This window comes from Pteropus medius, unplaced genomic scaffold (assembly GCF_902729225.1).
Source record: "Pteropus medius unplaced genomic scaffold, Ma_sr-lr_union100, whole genome shotgun sequence".
Classification (NCBI taxonomy): domain Eukaryota; kingdom Metazoa; phylum Chordata; class Mammalia; order Chiroptera; family Pteropodidae; genus Pteropus; species Pteropus medius.
The window spans coordinates 2,169,110-2,193,177 of NW_024349227.1; the positions used below are offsets into that span (position 1 = coordinate 2,169,110).

General features: G+C 39.9%; 1 protein-coding gene, 2 non-coding genes and 1 pseudogene across 12 annotated transcripts in view; 1 reads left to right on the forward strand and 3 right to left on the reverse strand.

Moving 5' to 3' along the window:
- Positions 1-10,367, reverse strand: part of MDM4 (MDM4 regulator of p53) — a 33,423-nt gene extending 23,056 nt beyond the window's left edge. For 7 of the 10 annotated variants that reach the window (XR_005657113.1, XR_005657116.1, XR_005657114.1 and 4 more), the window contains exons 1-2: positions 10,215-10,367; positions 375-485 (exon numbers count right to left, since the gene is read on the reverse strand). Coding sequence is in view for 5 of the 10 variants with exons in the window: in XM_039881806.1 (XP_039737740.1) it covers positions 375-452 (78 nt within the window). In the remaining 5 variants the exon portion in view is untranslated. Of the gene's footprint in view, positions 1-374; positions 486-8,684; positions 9,059-9,148; positions 9,850-10,214 lie in introns of those variants that run through there. The other 3 variants (XM_039881803.1, XM_039881805.1, XM_039881804.1) reach the window with 3 other exon arrangements.
- Positions 10,368-15,038: 4,671 nt separating this feature from the next.
- On the forward strand, positions 15,039-15,111 carry TRNAK-UUU (transfer RNA lysine (anticodon UUU)). Its single transcript has one exon. It is a non-coding gene; the product is annotated as a tRNA-Lys (tRNA).
- A 271-nt stretch (positions 15,112-15,382) lies between these two features.
- Positions 15,383-15,455, reverse strand: TRNAK-UUU (transfer RNA lysine (anticodon UUU)). Its single transcript has one exon. It is a non-coding gene; the product is annotated as a tRNA-Lys (tRNA).
- Positions 15,456-17,664: 2,209 nt separating this feature from the next.
- On the reverse strand, positions 17,665-17,783 carry LOC120618018 (uncharacterized; annotated as a pseudogene).
- Positions 17,784-24,068: the final 6,285 nt, after the last annotated feature.

A 24,068-nucleotide genomic window follows, 5' to 3' on the forward strand; every position in this document is an offset into this window, starting at 1 on the left:
ACATTTTCTATATTTACCATTTAAATTTGATTTTTAAAGAAAAAAGCTAATTAGAATGAAATGAGGAAGACAAAATATGTGTGTGTGCGTGTGTGTATATACATAAAACTTGGCCCCAAATTCTCAACTAGCCACCCTAAAACATGAGTTTTCAAAATGTACCACAGAGCAATCAGTAACTTCCATATATTTAATTAATGACCAATTCAAATTTATGAACGTTGATACTATTTACTAGTTCCCCTACTATGACATTAAAAAAAATAATCCTTTCTACTCTGCATAAAATCCTATAGTCAGTGAAATCAGCTACATCTCCCAATAAAATTTTTTAAAAACTTAAGGAAAAATAGGAATGACTAAAAATGATTTACCTGCTTGATTTGCCTTGGAGAGATCCTGCAAGCACTGTCAGATGTTGAACACTGGGCAGAGGTAGAAAATGAAGCCATTTTGGCAGTGAAGAAATCAGTATGTCGATAAACCTAAAAGGTAAAAAAAAAAAATTACAAAACTCTTCTAAAGTAGAAAATTCTTTGGGATTTACAAAAAAAGCAGCCAGCAGAAAAAAGACAAATATGTCAGAACACCCCACACAAATGCAATATAATATATCCATGCTGAAGTTCTTGATACCCTTCTGATCACTTTCTAGTTCAGATCCTACAAAAAACTCAAGCCTACACATCATCTATGCAATCTACCAACTTAGCTTCTGGAATATGAAACTTTTTAAAGTTTCAAAGGTGGCACTGAGGGGGACCAAAGTTTTGCCACCTCAAAATATGCCTTTTATGATACTGATTTTAAGCTGGTTATTATAAACAAAAAATTCAGAAACAAACTTTGACCCTCCCCTCTTTACCTGACAAAAAGAATTCTGCTTAAAGGGACCATTAGTATCCCAATATAAACTAAACCTGGCAAACAGAGAAATCTAGCAAAGCCTGTTTCCCTCAGTTCCACTGTTAATGCATGGCCTGTTTGCTCTTATTAACAGAGGGAAGGAATAAGGTGAAGTAGGGGCAGTTCTAAGATAGGAGCATAGTCTGTATGGAAGAAATATTTACTACTTTTGATTGTTTACAAGCAACAGTCCAGAAAGGTTATGCATATGCAGTATTCAGTGGTGTCTAGTGGTCAGCTAACAGACGCTTGGAGACTGAGTCAAAGCTCCAATATACACTCAGAAATGTGAGCAGTCTTTTGTTAATTGGCCCACAGCCATTAACTGGTTAATTATTTCTGCCTTTTTTCTCTCTCCAACAGCAGTAATTTAGAGTTCTTCTATTGTCAATAGCAACTAAATACCTACAAAATGAGTTAAGCAAGGTGGACATATACCATCAAGAAAGATATATCATGAATTAAAATAAAGTAAGATATAATTTAAAATTCTCACCTACCTTCTCTCCTTGGCCAAAAAAAAAAAAAGCCAGAGGAAAGGAAAATAAATTTTTAAATAATCTTGAGTTTACTTCAGGCTTTTTCAGCAAAAAAAAGTGACAATCTGCGAAATTTATGAATAACAAGCCACATCGGGAAAAGAGTCAAAGGAACCTAGAAAAATCAACAAATAGTCTGGCTAAAACTAACAAGATTCCTCACTCTTTTGAGAAGACTTACTATTACAAAGTAAAAATTTCTCCCTCCTATCAGCTTCCCTTGATACAGAAAGGGAAGTCTAATAGAATACAAGAGTAAAACTTACAATTTTAAAGCAGCTAGCTTTAAATTAGCATTTCAAACCTTATAGACTGGGGGCTATCCTTCCACTTTCTAAATTATTCTAGTTGGTTAATAATCAAATTAACAGAGACAGATTAATAGGAGAAAACCAAATTTTAATACATGCAAATGGTGAATTCACATAAGCATGAAAAAATCGAAAGATAGTGAGGCAAAATTGGGTATATGTGACATTTTGGACAAAGGAGAAAAGGTGAGGGGATAGCATCTTAGATTTCAAAAGTGGGAATGGGCCATTCATAGGTAACTGAGGAAGAGAGGAAGGTACATGGCAGGTATTTTTGCTAAGCAACCCGGAAACCAAGGGGCGGGGTTGCGGGGGAGGCTGTCTAGTAAACAGCCCCTGCTTGACACCATAGTCAATTCAGATTAGGATAAAGTAACTATAATTAAGATTTCCTTCCTGGAGAAGGTTTTTCCATCTGAATCTCTTAGGCAAGAAAAAGGAGAGGGTCAAAAGACTTTTTCTGAGTCTTAGTTCTTAATAAGTACTTTAAAACCAATATTCCAAAAGGCAGCTTTTGATTGTCAAAACTTCAGTCACCTTCAAAACCAATTCTGTTCTCCCCAAACAGGCTAATCCCGTGATCTTCCCCATTTCAGTAAGTGGCAACTCTATCCTTCCAGTTGCTCAGGTCAATGACCCTGAAGTCATCCTTAATTCCTTCTTCTCTCACACTCTACATCCTGTTCATAAATAAATTCTGAAGCTGCAGATTCAAAATATTTCCAAAATCCAAGCACTTCCCCCTACTTGCATCATCACTCCACTAATGAGAGCCACCTGCCTCCTAACTGCATTAGCCTCCTAAATGTCATCTTGCTTCCACCCTTCCTTACCTCTCAAGCTCTGAACCTCCGTTTATCTTTGCTCAAATGTCAAGTTTACCAATGAAGCCTTCCATGACCACCCATTTTTAAAACTGCAACTCTCAACTCCCAGTATTCCCGCTTTATTTTTCTTCCCTGTCCTTGTTACCAACACACTATATATTTTAAGTATTTATCATGTGAAACATGAGCTACAAGTGGGGAGAGATTTGTATTTATTCTTTCATTAATATATCCCCAGTGTCTAAACTGACAATTACATATATCGTACAGTGTCATGCTGTATACAAATATTAATAATAGTGTGAATGACTTCCAAAAATGGTCCCCAATGAGACACATCTCCCAACTGGTTCTGTGACATGATTTAATCAATAGAATGCTGCTGTTCAACCAAAAAATTCAATTTCCAAGGACGAGAGTCTTTTTTTTTTTAAAGAAAGATTTATTAGGCCATTGCCATCAAGAAAGACCAGGTCCTGAAGCATGAAGTCCGAACTACCAGCAGCATGGCAAGGTGAAAAGACAACATGTCCACCATCCTGGAGCTGTTGAGCGTTTTTTATACATTAAGTAGGAAAGAGGGAGACATAAGCCATTCTGAAAGCATTTACATTATCTAGAGATAAAGGGAGTGGGAGAAACTAAAGTGAGGCCAATTCTGGGATAGGCACGCAGAGCCCCCAAGGAAGTTCCATGGATCAGCTGTGGGCAGCAGACTGGAAAGTTCATATGTAAGTAAGAAGTGAGGCTTCTGGGGTTCCATGAGACCTGGCCAATCTTTCGAATAATCTGAGTAATAGTCACCTGGAAATTAATCCTAAATTCAACGGATGTACAGGAATGGGAGCAGTCTTTCCTCAAAACTGGTCCACAGATGCTAACAAACTGTTCTCTTTCTCTCATTCTCTAGCCACCGTAATTGAGAACGTGTCAGAAATTTTTAGTCACAGAGGAGTGATAATGTGTCAGTTCCAGGCCACATAGCTTCATTTTTGTACTTCTGTAGGCCTCTAAAATCTGGCTACTCTACTGGAGACCACGCAGAAAGAACATGTGGAGAGGTAGGCTCAGTTGTCCAGCTGAGCCCCAGCCTTCCAGGCATACCCTCCTAAGCAACACACATCTTGAGACATTTCAGCCACAGCTGACACCTGTTTACTATAGCTAAATGACAGAACACAAGCAAAATCGCCAGAAGAACCACACAACTTAGCCCATAGAATCATAAATAAGTAAAATGGCTGTTGTTTTAACTCTCTAAATTGTCGAGTGGTTTATTACATAGCATTAGATAATCCAAACAAATAGTAAAAACTTACAGAGAACTTACTCTATACCAGGCACATATACTAGCCCATTTATAGCATAAATATTTATAGCCCATATATAGTCCTGTGATGTAGGTAATATTATTATCTTTTACAGATAAGACAAGAGAAGCATAGGAATGTTATCTGCCCAAGACCACATAATAAATTGTTGGAGTCAAGATTTCAAACTCAGAAAAGTTCTTAAGTCCCCACTTAGCATTTATTTTTTCCCATTAGACCTCAAGTGCACAGAATTAATCACAATTCTTTCCTTCAAGACATACTCTCATTGTTCATCTATACATGGCCCACTTTTACTTGATTCGTTTTAATAAAGCAATAAGCATCCACCAACTAAGACTCTTTGACAGTCTATACCTAACCATAATATCCCCCATCCCATGTACCTGCCTCCCCGCAACAATCATCTTGAATCCTATGTTTTGATTATCCAGATGGAATCCTAAAAAGTACATTTATATAGTTTAGTTGCTTTTAATTTAAAAAAAAAAAAAAAGGCAGGTATGTTGTAATTTTAGGAATTTTTGTTTCACTAAAATAATTTTCACTGCAGTTCTTTAAAAAAAAATTGTGGTAAACTATATAACAAAATTTACCATTTTTAGGTGTACAATGCAGTAACAGTAAGTTCATTCACAATGTTGTACATCAACAGCACTATCTCCAGAACTTTTTAACTCCTCAATATCCCCTCTCCCCAGGCCCTGGTAACCACTATCCTATTTTGTTTCCATGAATATGCCTATTCTAGGTACCTCATATAAGCTAAAGCATGCCATATTTGTCCTTTGGTGCCTGGCTTACTTCATTTAATATGTCTTCAAGGTTCATTCATGTAACAGCATACTATTATTTTTTGTTTGACTGCTATATAATATTTTAGTGTGATGGACATTTTAGTTGTTTCTAGGTTTTCACCATAGTCATGCAACAACATAAGGACGTTTCAGTCAAGTATGGACCACATATACAGTGGTGGTCCCACGGATTATAATGGAGCTGAAAATTTTCTATCACATAGTGACATCATGTCCTTAGTAAAGTTGTAGCACAATCCCATTAGTCATGGCTTTCACCACGGTCTACTTAATCAATTCTGCAATGTACGCTTGCAAAAGTCTATGTTCACTAGGTTAAGGTTGTTGTTTTACAATCTTATATATCTGTTGATTTGTCAGCTTAACCTATAAATAATTGAAATGCAATGAAATTTCCCACTATGATGATTTGTCCATTTATCCCAGTGTAGTTCTACCAATTTTGCTTCATTTATTTTAAGGATTTTTAGTCAGAGGTACACATGCTTCAAAATGCTATATCTTGGTGAACTGTAATTATACAATGATTACTATGTAGTGTTCTTTCCATCCCAATTAAGACATTCTGTCTTAAAGTATATTTTATTTTATGTTAGTATAGTCATGCCAGCTTTCTTTTATAGTTAGTATTTTCGTGTATGCATTTTCCCAATGTTTTACACTCCCTTAAGCTTTTGGTGTGTCCTTTGTAAAAAGCACATAGCTGGACTTTGGGTTTTTAATCCAATTTGTCAAATTATATCTTTGGTGAATTTAGTCCATTTATTGTAACTGATATATATGGATCTATTTAGCATTTCAGTTTGTCCTACTCTTCCTATGTTTACTTTGCTTTAACACTAGCAGAAAGTGTTGTGCTATTAAAAAGACACTAGTCTAAGAGCCATGGAAGTCACATAACTTGCCCAAGGCGAAAGCTTATCCTTTTTCACTATATCATGCCGCCAGTTAGTACACTTGATGCTATACACATGGACTTTTTTTCCATAAGTAACTATAAATGTATTTTCCTTATAACTTCCTTAATAACATTTATTTCCTTTAGTTTATTGTAAGAATATAGTACACAATATATATCATACGAAATGAGTTAATCAACTGTTTATGTTACCAGAAGGCTTCCATTCAACAGTATAGATTAGTCTTAAATTTTGAGGAAGTCAAAAGTTACACGCAGGTTTTCAACCGGGGGAGGGGAGGTAAGCACCCCTAATCCCTGCATTGTTCAAGGATCAATTGTAGTTATTTTCAGTTGCTCAAACCACAAAGTCAGGAGTCATCTTGATCTCTCTCTCCTCCTCCATTATTACATCATCAAACCTTATAGATTTTAAGTCCTACACCTTTCAAAACAACCCCTACTCTTCATCTTCATGTCTTCATGACCACATCCTCAAACCAAAAAGTGTTACTTCTTGCCTGCATTACTGCAGCAGACTTTTAACTAGTCTCTAACTCCACTTCAATCCAATCTCTACACTACAGCCAGGGTTAAAAGACCAAAAAAACAAAAACAAAAATATCCTAGTGTCAGGCCCTGCTCCCCAGCTTGCTAATGCTCTAAAGATAAACATGGAGTCTAGCCCTTCAGCACCTTGCTAGTCTTTCCACTTGCACTGTTCTTTCCCATGTGCCCTGTGCTCCAGTCACAGTGATCTTTTGGTTTCTCAAACAGGACCATAGCTTCCTGCTTCAGGCCCTTTGCACACGTTGTTCTTTCATTTGAGCACAGCTGAGTTCTGTACAAGACTGACTCATACTACACCTTCCAGTCTCAGGTTAAATGTCTGCATCAACAATAGATGCTAAAACCACTGACATGAAACATTGGTGGGGGTGGGGGAGGTTAAAAACACATGGAGCAAGCTTACGGCACTTAACTCAGTGGCCAAACTTATTTCTAAAACAGGGTCATTCACACAGTATGTACTTCCTGATGTGAAGCAATAGAAAACACCCAGTACCTCCTATGAAGCATTCTGGCGGGGGCTGGGGCGGGGGGGAATTAAAATCAAGCTTCTAGATTTGTTAACTACTTGTCTGTAGGAAAATGGAGAGTAGAGAAATAAGTAAACAATACTAAAAGCAGGCAATTAGCCAAATTCAGAATGTAGGAAATTCTAAAGGATTGGACGGTGGAGAGTATGGCTGAACTGGGGAGACTGTTATAGAGATTTAAGTATAAACCTAACACAACGTGTGGATGTGGCTGAAGTTCTGATTCAAACAAGCCATCTGTCTTTTTTCCCCCTAAACAATCAGGAAATTTTTAATTATGAACTAGGTATGAGATACTATTAAACTGTTGATTGTAGTAGAAAGGCATTGTGGTAATTTTTTTTTTAAATCCTGATTTCTTAAGAGATAACATGATATATGACATATCTTTGATAGGCTTTAAACAGTTCATTAAAAAGGTGGGAAAAGTAGAAAAAATAGTATGAAATTAAAATGATGGGTTTTAATTACCTTGTTGAATGGTATATATCGAATGTGGAAGAAATCACAAAATTTGTTTACTGTTATCTCGAAAAAAACTAGTACCCTCAGAAAATATTCCAGTTACATAAAAGAATCAGTATCACTAACCTGCAATGCTTTGGCTCTCTGGGGGTTTCTTTCCCATTAATAATAAACCCTACAAATGACTACAGTAAGCTTAAAAGAAAACACCTGCTTTTAAATGAATGACGGAAGTCCTTTTTGCATTGTTCTCTGCATGCTTTCAAATGGACTCTCCCTCGAGAGATGTGTTTGTTGAAAGAAGACACTTCATTCCACAATACATCAGAACTAGGAACACCCCAGGGCAAACCAAAATACCCTGGGTTCCTGCATGTTTTAAGAGTGAAAGACTATCCTATATGGGCCTGGAGAGCTAATGCAAACTCACCAGCCTCACTGGGGGGTGTGTACATAAGCTTTCATCATCTGTCTTCGGTGTAACTCTCCATTCCATCTCCATACTCTTTTCCAAATCTCTGAATAGTGAACTCAAGTTTCTCAAATTTTTCTACCCTTTCACCACTCACCTCTCAGTATTATTAGTACTGAGATTTTTCAAACTACAAGTTGTATCCCAGTTGGTCTTAATGCCTCCCTTCTATTAAAGAAATCAAGTAGAAAAATAAAAGTGAATTAACAAAGCTAAGCTTTGGTCTGTGGAACATGTTTCTGTTACTGAAAACAGCCAACACTTACCACGCTTAAGCACCTTTACGGTAGGTGCTTAAGCACCTAAGAGGTAGATTACTACCATCTTCATCTTCGGAAGAGAGAACTGAGGCAGAGGCGGATAACTTGTCCCAGAATCATGGTCTGCAGAGCCAGAGCTCTTAACCATTACCCCTTCTATGTATACTGGGTCATGATGTAAAACTGATTTTTTTACTATAGGTCATGGTTAAAAAGTTTGAAACCCACTGCCTTAGCACCTGTCCTTTCTTCTCTTCTATGCTCTATTTAGTGTTTTCAAAAATTCTTACTGATTCATCTACCTTGGTCAATAGTCATTTCCTTGGTCAAGGCTTTTCTCAGCGACTCTGCAAGGGAGGCTGATGATACCAGAGCCCATCTATTAAAAACTTACCACATTATATTTGTTTTTATGTGTGCCCCCTACTGAACTGAAATCAGAGAGAAAGAGCAGTCCTATTCATCTCTCAATGATGAGTGGGTTTTACCCTATACTTATTTAGTCCAAGAGACTCCTACACATCATCTTCAAACCTTTATCTTTGATGACAACTGTGATTTTTAAGACTAAAACAAAAACTTGTCAGAAGTTAGCAGATGTAATCATTCTTATCAATTCTTTAAAGCCCTAAGGATCTCTTTTAAACACTATTGTCTGATTCTTTCAATACATGAGAGGGTTAAAGGAAAAAATTCACATGCCAAAAATGGTACTGCTTGTGCTAAAAGCCCATGATACCAAACCTACATTTAATACCTGATAGAGCTGCAGTTTCAACCTCTTTCAGAAATGTAATCTTAATCAACTGCTCTGGAATTTTCTGGTCAAACTAGTAAGGTGGTCGATGTGAGCCCTCTCCGGCCCCCACAGAAAAGAGGTAATCTGCATAAAAACCATTCTCTTTTCTTCCTTAAAAGGTGTCCTGGTTTGAAACTAATCCTTCCTGTATGTAAATAAAATATAAATTAAACGAATGCTTCCTTTCCCTTGCCCCACCCTTTCCTATTAAAATCTTCCATTTTGTACAACTCTTTGGAGCTCCCTTCTAGTTGATACATAGGATGATGTCCAATTCATGAATCTCTTAATAAAACCAATTAGATCTTCACGTTTACTCGGCTGAATTTTGTTTTTTAACAAGAATAATAAAAACGTTTTTTCTTTTAAAAAATTACTATCAGTACGTTCAACTACTATTACTACTACGTTTTAGCTCTTACCGGGTCTGCTAAGTAAGCATCTACAAAGATGGGAAGGAAGTGTGTGCAAGAGCATACACTTCAGCAGTTTGCAAAACAAACGACATGCCAGGAAAAACCTAAAAATCCATCAATGGAGAACCGGTTAAAGAAACTATTGTGCAAGCCTATAAACAATACTATGCAAGTCTTTAAGAGTACTTTATGTATGCTTTATGTAAAGCTGCCCAGATATTATTTGAAAAACTTAAGGTTCAGAACAATACACATGAAATGATCCCACTGTTGCTTAAATGTGAATATATGCAGAAAATTCGGAAAGGATATAATCAGTTAACAGTAGCTAACCTGAGGAAGAAACCAGTTAGAAATGATGGATTAACTTCACACCTCGGTTTTGTGTGCATTTTTTTAAACAGGCACAATTTTAGTTTTTAAAAGACTATAGAAAGCTGTGATCTTGACCAGTATTGATAAGAGGAAACAGCAACACCATTTTCTCTGGGCGTCACTTTAAAACAGTGGTTAACTCTAGAGTGTACAGGAATCAACTGAGAGATGTGCTGACTGAAATACATATTCCGGAGCCCCAGCTCCTAGTATTGTTCGGGGAGGTTTGGGTGTGGCCCCAAATGATCATTCTTCAAACAAGCCCGCAAGTGCCTGAGTCAGATGGTCCGCAGCCCCGAAAATCACTACCTTAAAATCTTGAGACATCTCCGTTATTCTCCCTGCTTCCCTCACTCCCACTTCTTTCCTCTAAAGTGCCCCAGTATTCCTCAAATTCTGTGTCCAGTTAAACTCTGTCAATATGACTATTTAGATTTTAGGCTTATAACCTGTTGGCGTCCCGTCACGCCACCTCCATTTTTATCTTCCGGAGGCCCTCATCTCACAACCCGTTCCCCACCAGCCCTTCTTCCGCCCGGCGCAACAGCCCCAAGGCCGCCACCCACGCCGCAAGCTCCTCCCGCCTGCTCTCCCCGCTCCGGGGCCCGCGGAACCCGCCGCGCCGCCGCCCGCTCCCCGCTCTCCACTTCCCGCTCCTGCCTCCCGGCGCCGCGCCGAGGAAAGCCAAGAGCCACACCTTACTCTCACTCCGCGAGTCTCTCCCACACCGAGCGCGGGAGAAAGCGGACGTCAGTCACAGGTCCGCAGGCCTCAGGAGCAATTATAAGCGGCGAGCAATGAAAGCGCAACTTCCGGCCTCCCCAAACCATCTCACAGGAGAGCTTCCGGCGAGGCCTCCGGAAACCATAGATGGTCAACTGGAAGACTAGAGAGCTAGAGAGGATGCTCTCTGCCCACCATAGAGTAGATTCTCGGTGCAGGAGAGAGAGTCGCGCGTGCTGGGCGTCTAAGAGTTGCTAGGTTTCAATACCGAACATTTCAGGAACTGACGGGGCCTCGTGGTATTTGCAGACGTGTCCTAGGAGATTGAAAAACTGAGAAGGGAGAAACCTAAAAGCATCATCAGAGGCAACCGTCAGTTCATCACAAAAGCCCCATTCCCTCTGTCCTTCAGTGTAATTATTACTCCCCCAAGGAGGCTGAAGAAGGGAAACAGCATCCTAGTGTTGTTGCTAATTGGAAGAGATAAAACTAGATAGACTCGGATCAGTACAAGCTATGTGGTAAATGCTAAAAGTGAGATGCAAAGAACAATGAGATGGAGCTTATATGGATCTCACAACCAGGTCATCTAATCTCTCCCAATGTAAAAGGCAGGCTGTCCTCAGCCTCTGCCGGTGCCAAACGGCATTACCTCCCCCAAATACCTCATTTTATTTCAGGTTAATTCTAAAAGTTAGAGGATTTTCTGAGCCCAATTATGTTACTTTGTAATTTCTATTGGTTTCTGTTCTGCACTTTGGAGAAGAATAAGGCTTCATTCTTCCCAATACAAATACTATTTAGTTATTTGAAGGTAGCTACTGATGCAGGAGGGAGCAGATTTCCAGGAGTTGAGGGAGAGACCAAGCCCTGCACGGAGAGAAGAGGGTCCTTTGGCGGAGAGTGTAGAAAGAATTCAACACACATGCCGAAGTTAGAGTCAAAAGGAAAGTTTATTAGAAAAGGAGTAACACTCCAGAGTGTAGTCTCCTCTCAGAGGCAGAATGAGAAGGACAGAGTAAAGGCACTGAGAGAGACAGTGAGAGACAGTGAGAGGAGCCAAGAGAGATGTGGAAAGGCAGTGAGAGACAGAGTGAGTGTTCAGGAATCCAGTTTATATGTCATTCTTTAGTTCCCATTTCCTTTGATATGGACATAACAGTGAGGAAGGGAAAGAGGAAGTGTATGACGCCTAAAAGCTGGCTGGCACTTCCCAGCCTTTAATCCTTAGGTCCCCCATGGATTAACCATAGGAAAAGATTTGTCGCTTCCTCTTTCCCCTTTACAGATGTGGGGAAGGGGTTGTTAGCAATCCCAGTAGAAGTCTTCCTTTATTCTGAAGGTGTCCTCCTGGCCTGGCTGTAGGGCTGATCAGCATATTGCAGTCTCTTAATGTAGCTTGATTTAACATTTTTAATTCTCTTGCTTCCTCCCTGCATTACTACCACGTCCCATCCCTAACTCTCCTTTGTATTTCTACAGGCTAAAAATTCCCTCAGAGAGTTCAACTACAATTGACCCCTGAAATATAGAAGATGGTTGGGGGCTCCGGCCCGGGCAGTCAAAAAATCTGCTTATAACTTGATTCCCCCAAAACTTAACTACTGTTAAATAAAATGCAACCAAGTAAATTTGAAGATCTAATTGGCTTATTAAGCGACTCACGAATCCTGCAGTATCCCATCTAGCAACTAGAAGGGCGCTCTGAGGTGTTATACAAAATGGAAGATTTTTATAGGAAGAAAGATGAAGCAAAGGAGCTAATAATAAACACAAGAAAGGATTATTTGGGGGCCAACATACCTTTTCTTCTGGGGAAAGAGACCAGGAAGGATTTTTATCATGCAGATTAATTCTTCTTTCTGTGGGGGATGGAGAGGGCCCCTGTGACAGATTATCTTCCTGGTGCTTGACCAGAAAACTCCATAATGGTTGATTAAAATTATTTGTCTAGGAGAGATTGCAACTGTAATTAGATCATGTATTAAATCTAGGTTTGGTTTCATGGACTGTCAGCACAAACCATGCTACTTTGGGCCTGTGGTTTTTTTGTTTTTTTTTTTTTTAACACCACCAATAGCTTACTGTTGTCTGGAAGCCTTACTGATAACAGAATCGATTAACACATATATTGTATGTTATATGCATTAAATACTGTGTTCTTACAATAAAGCATGCTAGAGAAGAAAAAATGTTATTAAGAAAATCAGAAGGAAAATACATTTACAATATTTATTGATTAATCATGAATCAGTGGCAACCATGAGGGGAAAAAAATCTCTGTTCTTAACCATGTCCTATTCAACATATATCTATCAAGACTTTAAATAGAGACTAAATATGTTGATCAAAACTCCAGGCAACGTTAACTGCAGCTCATCAGTTATTGAATTTAACACATTCTCTTTACCTAGAAAGTCTGACTCCTCCTCTAGACAGATTCCAGGTCTCACTTATTTTGGAATTTTCTAGGTTGGTGCTTGTAGGCGTTCAACAAGTATTTGTTGATCTTAAACTGAATTACATGACAGGATCATAATTCTAAGAGTTCAGGAGACAATAGGAAGAGACCTAAACTAACTAGATACTATTTTAAAGATACGAAACAATCTCCTGTTTGAGAATTTAAAATTAAAGTTAATTGCACAAGAGGAGAAATAGTTGACAGTGGTACACACAAAAAAGCCATTTTTTTTAAAAAAGGATGGTTGTTGACTTCAAGCTGTCTGGGAGCAACTGTGAAAAAGGAATTAATTCTTCAACGCATTTACATAACTCTGGATCACCCAGCTACAGGGGAGGTTATGCCGGAAATAGAGTAAGGTGCAATGTGCAAATTAAGGAAAGCTGTCGCCCCATTTTATATTGCATGGATCTGTATCTAGTTCTAGTTCTGGGAGCCACATTTTAAACAGAGCAAACAGGTACTTGTTCAGAAGATGGCGACTAGGGTTGCAAGGGGGCTTGAAGCCATGCCAAATAAGAAATACAGTTGACTCTTGAAAAGCACGACCCTTGAACTGCACAGGTCTACTTATACATAGATTTTTTCAATGCTTATTATGTGGCAGGCATTGTTCTAAACAATATATATAACTGTCATATAATTCTCACAATCATCCTATTGTCCTGATAATGTAGGGGGAAAGCAAGAGAATTAAAATTGTTAATAAAGCCACAATCAGAGACTGCAACGTGCAGAAATCAACTCTGCAGCCAGGCCAGGAGGACACCTTCAGAACAAAGGAAAATTTCTGCTAGGATTGCTAACAACCCATTCTCCACACCTGTGAAGGGGAAACAGGAACCAAGAGTCATTCCCTATGGCTAAAACCATGGGGAACCTAAGGATTAAAGGCTGAGAACTGCCAGCAAGTCTTTCACTCTACATATTCTTACCTTTTCAAGCTACATACTCTTCCTGTTCCTCGCTGTATGTCTATATAAAAGGAAATGGGTTAACAAAGTCTTTTAAACTATAACTCACAGGAACTAAAGAAAGATATATAAACTGAATTCTCTGAACAGTGCTTTTACTCTCTCTCACTGTCCCTCTCACTCTCTGCCTCTGAGAGGAGACCACACTCTGTGGAGTGTTATTCCTTTTCTACTAAACTTTCCTTTCGACTCTAACTTTGGCATGTGTATTGAATTCTTTCTTCACTCTCTGCCAAAAGGACCCTCTTCTTTATTTGGTGCAGGGCTTGGTCTGCCCCCAACTCAGAGAAATTTGCCCTGTTGTGCATCATTGAGACGCAGAGAAGTAGCTTGCTCAAGGTCACCCAGTGGTAGTAAGGATTCAAACGGGGGCACCTAACTTAAGAACCCATGTAGAAGTATTTATGTAGAAGTATTTATCTTTTCGATTTCTCAATATATATAAATGCACCCTTAAAATTTTTTTGAAATATTTCCTAACAACAATAGTTCGCATTTACCCCCCAAGTTGTATTCTTCTATAGCATGATTAGTAATGGCGGTATAAGATTCTATATTAGAGCTGTACCATAATTTACATAGCCATTGATATATCTTTTCCATTTTTTTTTTCAATTAAAATACTGTGATAGTCTCTCCTGTAATCGGGTCTTTTTGTACATACCTGATTATTTCTTTCTTTAGGACTAATTCCTAAGAGTGGAATTGCTGGACCAGAGCAATCACTCCTAAAGCAATTGGAATTCAGCAAAGGGAATTAAGGGAAAGCAACATCAGCTAACAAAAACGCTTTCATGTCCCACTCTAAACCCCACGGTGGGTAATTCTCAACGCCAGTAGCAGAGGGCAGTGTTCAGGTTACTGGTGGCTGTAGAGAAGAGCCTCCAATACCAAGATCAATAAAATCTCTTTGCTAGCATCTTCGACTTTCCCGACTCCGCGGCTTAATAGGGCTTCCGCCCCCATGGTCACTACTGGTGACCTCTGGGGTTTGCTGTCGCTTAAAATTACAAGACAATCTCGCCATACTTCTTCAGAGTCCTTTCTCCCACTTTATACTACACAGTTCAATCCAATAGCTTCAGAACAGCATATTTGTATTCTCTTAGACTTTTCTTTTTCTGTTGTCGAGTAGGTTTTAGAACTGATATCCACTCTATTTTCAATAGTATAATAGATCTGATGTCACTATGGAGCTTCAAAAGTGGCATGATTTAGGTCTTGTGTTTTGCTTTGGCACACGAATCTGGAACTTTCTTGGGTTAAAAATAGTGTCACGAAATGCAGGCGAAAGCAATTGATTATACAGGGGTCTTTGTTCTTATGTAAGGTGTTGTGGTACGGCCACCTTGCGGCGAGGGCCCGGATAGCTCAGTCGGTAGAGCATCAGACTTTTAATCTGAGGGTCCAGGGTTCAAGTCCCTGTTCGGGCGCTTTGCTTTAATTTTGGTCTTTACCTTTTTTTGTTCCCCTCAATTATTAGCAATCTGAGAAAAAAAATTATTTCTCGCTGGAAAAGCACCGTGCAAAACATGCTTTCCCAGAAACTAATTTTTACAGTCACTTTTTTCTGCCGAGAACATTTTTACCTAGCATGTTCTGAAATCAATAAAAAATCAAATGAATTCAATTTAAAATATAAATAAATTCGAACGTTGGGATTATCGTGTATTTGGTAACCTTAAGGGCACGAAAAATTGCAAACGCCCGAACAGGGACTTGAACCCTGGACCCTCAGATTAAAAGTCTGATGCTCTACCGACTGAGCTATCCGGGCGCTCTGAGAACAGTTTAACTTTCTGTTTACTTAATATAATTCGAATAAATGGCGTCAAAAAATTAAAGCTAGATTTCCATTCGATTTAGAGTATTTTTTCAGCAAAATAGAGAAAAATAAACATTTGCTTTTCTATTTTCTCTCCACTTATTTAATAAATGTGTTCTTCAAGTTCTTTGACATTTCATGTTTGATAAATTGTCAATATCTACTAAACTCTCTAAAACTAAATGATAGTAAATTACAGAAAAACGGGCAACTAAGATGAATAGTGAATATTTAGAAATAGAGTTGCAACCTCTTTATTGTAATTCTTCTGTCTTCCATCTATCATTTTCCTGATAGGATCTCTTAATTTCAGTTATTCTACTGAAACGATTTACAGTATCTTTTCCTTTAATGAAAAATACATTTCCATTCACTAGATGATATAGCTGTTAGATAAGCATTCCTTAGCACAACAGAAGGAAAGACACATTTGACTTATGAGCTAATATAGGAAAATAGAAGTGACTGGAAATGTAGTTCTGAATTTACATTAAAAGGAGAGATTAGACCTTTAATTTAGATTTTGATTAAAATTTTGCCTTTCCCTGTCTTGCAGACAAGCTGCATTTTTTAAGTCAGACTAACAAGATGAATCCTTCCAAAACAGTAAATAGTGTGCACCGCTGGGAGCAACACACAATAGTAAGAATAAAAATCTCTAGATCAGCCTAGTTTTCCTAAAATCAGTTTCATCAACTCTGACGCATAGGGTGTGGAACAGAGGATTATGAAATTTCAAAGACTGATAAGGGAATTCATTTTTGTTTCTGGGAACTTAAGGCTTCTGAATACAATGAACAACAAAATAGCTCAGCCTCATTTGGAGAAATTTCTTTCCTACAATTGTCTGATTCTTTCAGAACAAAGACCCCAAAATTGTGTGATCTTGAACAGGACTGGGTTTCCACACTTATAAAATGAGGGAAATTGATTAGATAACCTGTAAGATACTTTCTAAATGTAAAGTCTTAGCAATCTGTTACTTTTCCCATTGTAGCTAAGATTAGAAGTGGCAAACTCAAAATGCAATGAGAAGGAATGGTTTAACTGAACAAACATTTATTGATCATCTATTACGGCTTAAGCTCTGTGCTAGCTCTAGGGTCAGAGATACATAACACGGATCCTGCTCACAGAAGGCAGACATTTCAGCAAACAATTTTAACAAAGTAATAAGTGCAGTAATAATTCAAGTACAAGAATGGCAGGAGATGAGAATGGACAGAAAGGCAGGGGTTGTAAAATGAGGGCGGGGCCCTTAAGTTTTCAGCAAGGAGAACACATGGTCAGAGGTAAGTTTAAACAACAGTCACAGGCATACAAAAGAAATTGCAATGAACCGGAGGGACATTCAATAATTCAGACATTTCTTGAACACCCACTGTGTTAGATAAGGAAAAACTTCTTGCTCTCTTTTTATAAACAAAATGTGGAAATGTTATTATGCCTAACTTTTTTTTTAAGGCAGGCAGTTAAAGGGGCAAGAATAAAGGGGCTTTTGGGGTATTTTTTCCTGTCCAATGACTTCGTTACATCATATTCCCTTTCTTTAAAGATAATAAACCTGCTTTTTAAAGTCAAATAAACTGAATGGGATTAACCCAATAAGCAAGTTGCTTATTGAGTACCTACTATTTCCACAGCAGCAAGCTAGGCACAGTGGGAAGGAAACAGTAAGTTTGGAAAAAAAGTGGGGAGAGCAAGCTGTGTTTGCCAGGGTGGGTACTAAATTAATCTGGCTGGACTGGAGGGCGGTAGAGTATGTGCCAGATTGGAGACTAAGGAGGTTTATTCTAGGCTAAGGAGAATAATTTTATCATATAGGCAATGGGAAAGTTTGAAAGTTAAATTGAAAATTGGGTTTGTTAACACTGCAAAATCTCACCTGAGGTCGCATCAACTGAATCAGCTTTTTCTGTCTTGCATTACAAACATCACCAAGAGTGCTATCTTGTTCCTTATTTAGTATGGAATCTTTCTGGAGTGCTTCTCACTTCGCATAGACTGTTGAACTTAATTCTCCCACTAGAGGGAAGTCTAAACCGACAGATTCTATATTTGAAAACCATCCCTCGTATTTCTTTCTTTTTTTTCTTTTCTTTTTCTTTCTTTCTTTTTTTTTTTTTTTTTTTTTTTTTTTTTTTTTTTTTTTTTTTTTTTATGCCTACAGTACCTAGTATTCTGAGGTGGTCTCCCGTCCAAGTACTAACCAGGCCCCTCCCTGCTTAGCTTCTGAGATCAGATGAGATCGGGCATATTCATGGTGGCATAGCCGTAGACTCCTATTTCTTAAGTTTAATTTCTCCCACCAATTTTTGAAGAGATTTTTTTTTACCCTCCTACTCATCTGACTCATCTGTCTTTGAAAAAATCACTGTCAATTCTGTATCAACGCTGGGGAAAGTTGTGGAGCAAGAAAGGTTTATCCTTGCAATTCTCACACCTTCTCGGTATCTCAGTGGCCACTTTTGTGACACAGTACTATTCCTCCAGACAGCAAGCCTTGGCTTAAGAGGTTGCACCTTGGAGCTGTAACTGTGTTTTCACGGGAACTTGGGAGCACCTACTTGGATGGCGACGTCTGTGTCCTCATCATGAGAGTCCCACAGTGGTGCATGGCTGGGTATCCAGCACAGGGATAGTTGTGAGTTGAATAATTGTATTGAAGAGCCAGAAAGCACAATTCCAACAGTGGAATTTTAGGCCAGTGGGAAGGGTTTAATTTCAAGAGGCTTTCCCAGGGCTCCCCAAACCAACATTAAGTGAAGCAGTCTACTCAGAGACCTAGTCGTCCATCATCACTGTATAGTCTTTGGAGTTGAGGCCGTTGCAAGGCACTGGGAAGAGGTGTGGTCCACAGAAGTCTTTTTTAGTGTTTTTGGCCTAATAACTTCAAACCGAGAGTGGTCTGGGTTTCTGGTGAGCCCTCCAACCTCTCTCCCACCACCACCCACGTTGAGAATATAGACCAAGAATCTTGAACAGTATGAAGAGCTCCGACACTGGCATAAACATTCCCTGAAACAGGCAGCCCTCAGATGTGCTGGGTGACTGAAAAGGTGTAGGGAAGAAGCAGGACTGATTTCAAAGCCAGTGAAAGTCGATGGGACTGAGAAAACCAATCTAACCACCACATGTTTACAGAGCACCCTCTAATATCCATTATCTTTCAGAGATACTTGAATCTTTCTGGAGAGAGTCTACTGAAAGATTTAAAAATCAAAATGGTACAAATGTTGTCTTTTTCAATTTTTATCTAGAGTTTGCTTTACAATCTCTAGCCCAGAGCAGAGCCCTGAGAGAACATAGCACAGATGGATAGCTTCGGTCATCTTCTCCTCCCATTCATTTCAACCACTTGCTTTCAGACTAATAACCTAGTTCTTGTTTTACCAGTAAAGTCTTAAATTCTCAAGCTCTCCTTGCCTAGCTTGTTCACTCTCTCTCTTCCCTTAAACTGAATCCAGGTCTTCATTCATTCACTCATTCGCCAAGACTTTATTGAGCACCACTTTGGATCAGACAGACAATGCATTAGGCCTAGAGATTCAGAGGTAATCCCAACAGAGATTTCCTTGTCTTTAAGGAATTTATAGTCTAGTTACCCTTCTCCTCCATCCCCTCTCAATTAAAAACAAAAACAAAAACAACACAAAAAAACCACAAGCAAACAATTAGGACGCTGTGATTAGTGTTAACAATCCAGGCAGCTATCAGGTGTCTCTAGACAACCCCAGAAGGCACTCTGGGGAAGCTTCCTGGAAGACTTGTTGTAGGGTGTATTAGTTTGCTATTACTGCTGTAACAAATTGCTACAAAACTTAGTGGGTTAAAACAATACAAGTTTATTATCTTACAGTTCTGTAGATCAGAAGGCCGAGTTGGGTCCCATTGGGCTAAAATCAAGATGTCAACAGACTGTGTTCCTTTCTGAAGGCTCCAGGATCTGTTTCCTTGCCTTTTCCAGTTTCTAGTAGCAGCTCATATTCCTTGGCTCAAGACCTTCATCTTCCAACTTTAAAGCCAGCAATGTGGTATCCCTCTTACCACTCTTCCATCGTCAGGTCTCCCTCCAACCTCGATTGGGAACAGGATTTTGCTTTTAAGGATCTGTGTGATTGGATTGGGCTCATTTGGGTAATCCAGGATAATCTCCCCATCTCAAGGTCCTTAACTTAATCACGTCTGCACAATCCTTTTGCCATGTAAAATAACATATTCACAAGTTCCAGAGATTGGGAGACAGATGTTTCCTCCTTTTGGAGGCCATTATTCTACCTGTCATGTAGAAAGACAGACACAGAGGGCCATAGCGATAGTGGTGAGGATTGGGGTAGGAGGCCCTTTACAGGCAGTAGGAAAAGCTTGTAGAAAGGCCTCTCGATGAGAATAGTGTGTACTCTAGGAACTGCAGGGAGTTCAGTAAAACCAAAGCATGGCATTTGCATTGGAATGTGGGAGGGAGTTCTTCATTCAACCCACATTTATTACATGCCTACTATATGGCAGGCATTGTTCTGAGGCTACAAGGAGGAACAAGACAAAGTTCGTGTCCTCTGAGGCTTCATAAAAGCAAAGACCAGATTGTGAGAGGCCTTGTAGACTTTCTTAAGGAGTCTGAACTTTTCTAAGAGCTATAGGGAGCCATTCATTTGACAAATTTTATTGAGCGCTTGCTATGTGCCAGGTACTGTTCTAGGCTCTGGGAATACAGAAGTTTAAAAATGAAAGTAAAAATTCCCTGCCTTTATGGAGTTTATATGCTAGCTGATTTTCAGGAAGGGAAGCAGATGCTCGCTTTGGAAAGATCACTCTGGCTGGGCTGTTGGAGAAAAGGATGGAGGGGAGTAAGACTAGAGGTGGTTCAGTCCCTCCTGGGGTACATGTTCTTTCATCAAGAACTCTCGTTCCCCTTTATCCTTCAACTGTACCTTTTTTGCAATCCTCTCCCCCCAACTGATTTAACATTCTACCCTGGGGGTTCCCAGCACTGCAGAAGAAAATGTTTAAAATATTCATATTGTAAAAAAATAAATATTTATATTGTAGCCACTACATATTAGAATACCCGATGCCAGCCATATTCTCGATTCTGCTGACGATTCCATTTCTCTAAGAAGCTACCACTCTTACTCCTTTCAGCAGCTATTTTAACTGGAACCACTTTCCTTAACTACTGCATCTTGACCCCTTTTCTCTCAAGAGAGACTTAGAAACTGTCAGGTAGCAATCAGTTCTCTCATCTTTTAACCTGTAGGTTTACCACAAATGTATCTGCTTGCGCCCCCTTCTCAAAGATAACCCAGGCAACTTCACCCTCCTGTGCCTGGATCCCATCTCCTCTGTGGCATTTTTCATTAATCATCTCTCCATCTCTTTTGTCTTCCCCCGCAACATGGAGCATGTTTAAGTCTTCCCCATTTGAAAAAGACAAACCAAAAATCTTCCCCTTGATTCTGCATTCCCCCTATCTGCTGCCTTATATTTCTCTTTCCCGTTAACTGTCAAGCTTCTAGAAAGAGTGGCCTGTATTCATGTGTCTCTTTTACTCCTTAACCCGTTGGAGACTGGTTTAACTATGATTTTTTTCACTCTGCTCCGAAGGGCATTTTTCAGCCCCGTCCTCTTGAATGTCCTGCTGCATTTGTGCTCCCACCATTCTTTCCTGGCACTTTCTCTCACCCTCCTTTCTAATCTCTGTGGTCTCAGTTTTTCTATCACCTTGGTTGTTTTTTTCTCAATTCGTAGGCCTCTTCCTTCCCCGTATGCCCACCTAGGGCACCTCATGCATGCCCATAACTTTGTTTTCTACTTATAATCTGAAGAGTCTGAAGTTGATATCACTTGTCCACGCCTCTACTTTGACTTTAGTTCCATAAATCCACTGTCTACTAGACATCCTAATCTAGACGCCGCAAACCTAACGTGTCTAAAATTAAACTCATGATTGCTCCCTTGGTGGTGGTATCACCTGCCACCAATTCCTAAGATGTCAAGTGGGTAGTAATTCTAGATTCCTTCCCTTCCCTAAATCCCTACTTTAAATACATTATCAACTATTACTGATTTGAATTCTTAAGGATCTCTTGTCTCTGCCCTTTGCTTTTCATTCCCACTGATCTTGCACTCCGAATGTAACCCTGGCCTCCTTGTTGAGCACCCAGCCTGTATTCACATGGCGGTCCAGAACCAGTCACCCCAAGATATGCGTCTGTGATATGCAGATCGTTTTGAGTTAAAGGCAATTTTAGCTGCAGGCTCAAGAGAAACTTCTGTTCCCCAACCCCCCCTTACCTACCGAGACAAATTTGAATTAGAGGCCTTGCCCATAAGAGACTATCAGAGATAACATCTTTTGACCTATCTATAGGGCAGCACAAACTTCTATTTACTAAAGGTCTGCTCTTATCATCCTGCAATGACCTTTTGAAACCCCCAAGGCATACTCCCTTATCCCTAGCTTAGAATGTCTTATACACCTGTGCTCCCTTTCTATCTCTGAACCTCTAGTGCATGTGGGGTCTCTGACTCTGTCATGTATGTGAGGTTCCCATTCATATGTATTATTAAATTTGGTTATTTTCTCTTGCTAATCTGTCTCATCTCTATTTGACTGTTAGACAAGCCAGAAGAACTTTGAGAATAGAGGAAAGTTTGTTTTTCTCCCACACTTGTAACCTGGCAGGAAGCAAATGGCACACTCCAGTTTGTAGAGACAACTTACAAAGTGTCGGCTGGGTGTAGGAAAACCACAAGGAATAATGTGCAGTACCAATCAAAGAATAGTGTTCAGTACACTGGGCCAGCAGGAAAGCAGGTTTCCACCCCCCAGGCCTGAAAAGTCAAAGGAAGGGAGTGATAATCTGGATTAAGAGAGCAAGAGGGAGCAGGAGAGAGAACCACTAGGAGGGAACTATGATCTTTAGTTGAGGGTGGCAGCCAGCCCACAGTGACCCCCAAAGGAAGGGATCCTGAGGAGTAAATATCCAGACCTCCTTGGTTTTCTCCCTCCCAGCCTCCTCCCATGGATCCCATTGGCTAATTAGGAAGCCAGAGGGCCCAGGATGGATCTGCAGGGGCAAAGGGAAGGCATACAGCACATCTTCCAAATCTTCCCGTGTCACATGCTAGGAAGGGTTCCTCCCACACCCTGATCACATTATTCCCAGCTCCACTTGTCTACACCTGGATTCTCTGCCACCTACAGGATAAAATCTAAACTTATTGGCATGCTCTGATTTCTCTTTTAACTCAGAATTTTCTCCCTACTGATATGCATTAGAAAGCCTTTGATATGACCCAACAACTGAGGCCTACTTTCTGTTAGCTCTCTGCTTCAGACTTTTCACTCCAGCAACATTGAACCACTGATGGCCCCCATGCGCCTCTGTTCTTTCGGGCTTCTGAGCTTAGCCTGACGGCATAAATTGTGAATGAGTGAGAGAATGAATGCACGTTTATCCCTGTGGCTCTTGAGGATCAGGAATAGGATCATGTGTACATTATGATTTATGTGCAGAGCAGGCTGTCCCCAGTCACCAAAATGGTTCACTTACATTTTCTCACTTGATCGTAACGACAGCCCTGAGTGGTGGATAAAGCTGGTAGTAATTAGCAATGCTCAGAGGGTGACGTGGACTACCCAAGGTCACACTGCAGTGGCTAGAAAGAAGAAACACAAGCCACAGTCCCCTTTCACCGGCTTGTCCTCCCATGGCCTCACTCAAGGCTGCCTGCAAATAAGGGTCCTTTGCGTTTGCCCAGACGCCATCTTACACTAGAACAAAATATCCCAAGAAATCCTTCTGAATCCTGAACTCACTTTTGAATTTAAAAGGCCTTTCAAACACATTTGTCTTAAAAACAACGACAACAAACTGCTAAACATACTTTAATAGTAGCACTTTAACAACTATTTCCTTGAGACCAGGGAAAGGGAAGTTTGGCAGATGTTTTCACGGGAACCCTGGATGGGGAGTACTGGGCATCTGAGAGAGTCTAGGAGTCTTGAGATCCCGGAAACCAGAAAGGGATTGCAGAGGAGGGAACCCGAGGATCAGGTGTTGATCTGGCAAGAAAAAAAGAAGCGGGGTTCTGGAGAAGAACAAGATTCACGTTTTGAGGAAAATGTACTTCGAGATCAGAGATCCTAGTTATTATGCAAACCAAATACAAATGAGGAGCCGGTCAACTATTGGTTTATTTTGGGTGGAGCCTCTAGGAAAATTCTTGAGACCACCTCTAAAGGAAAATTACTTGGAGTCGAAATGTTAAATATATCGCACTGCATTAAGGAGAGGTGTTTTTTTTTATTTTCCTACCACACTTGGGTTGGAAGACCCGCCACCTCCCCTCTCCGCTCAGACCGATTGCTATTTTCTGGGGCTCAGGTCCGACAACCCACTTGGGCAAACAGAAAAACCGAGGAGGCTGAGTGTGCCAAGCGCAGAGACAGCCTCTCCCCACCCCAGTCTCCAACCTCAAGTAGGAGCTCTTTTGGGTGTCGCTATCCTAACGATGAGGGGAAATTGCTCAAACCGATAACGAGGCCGCAAAACTCTGTCA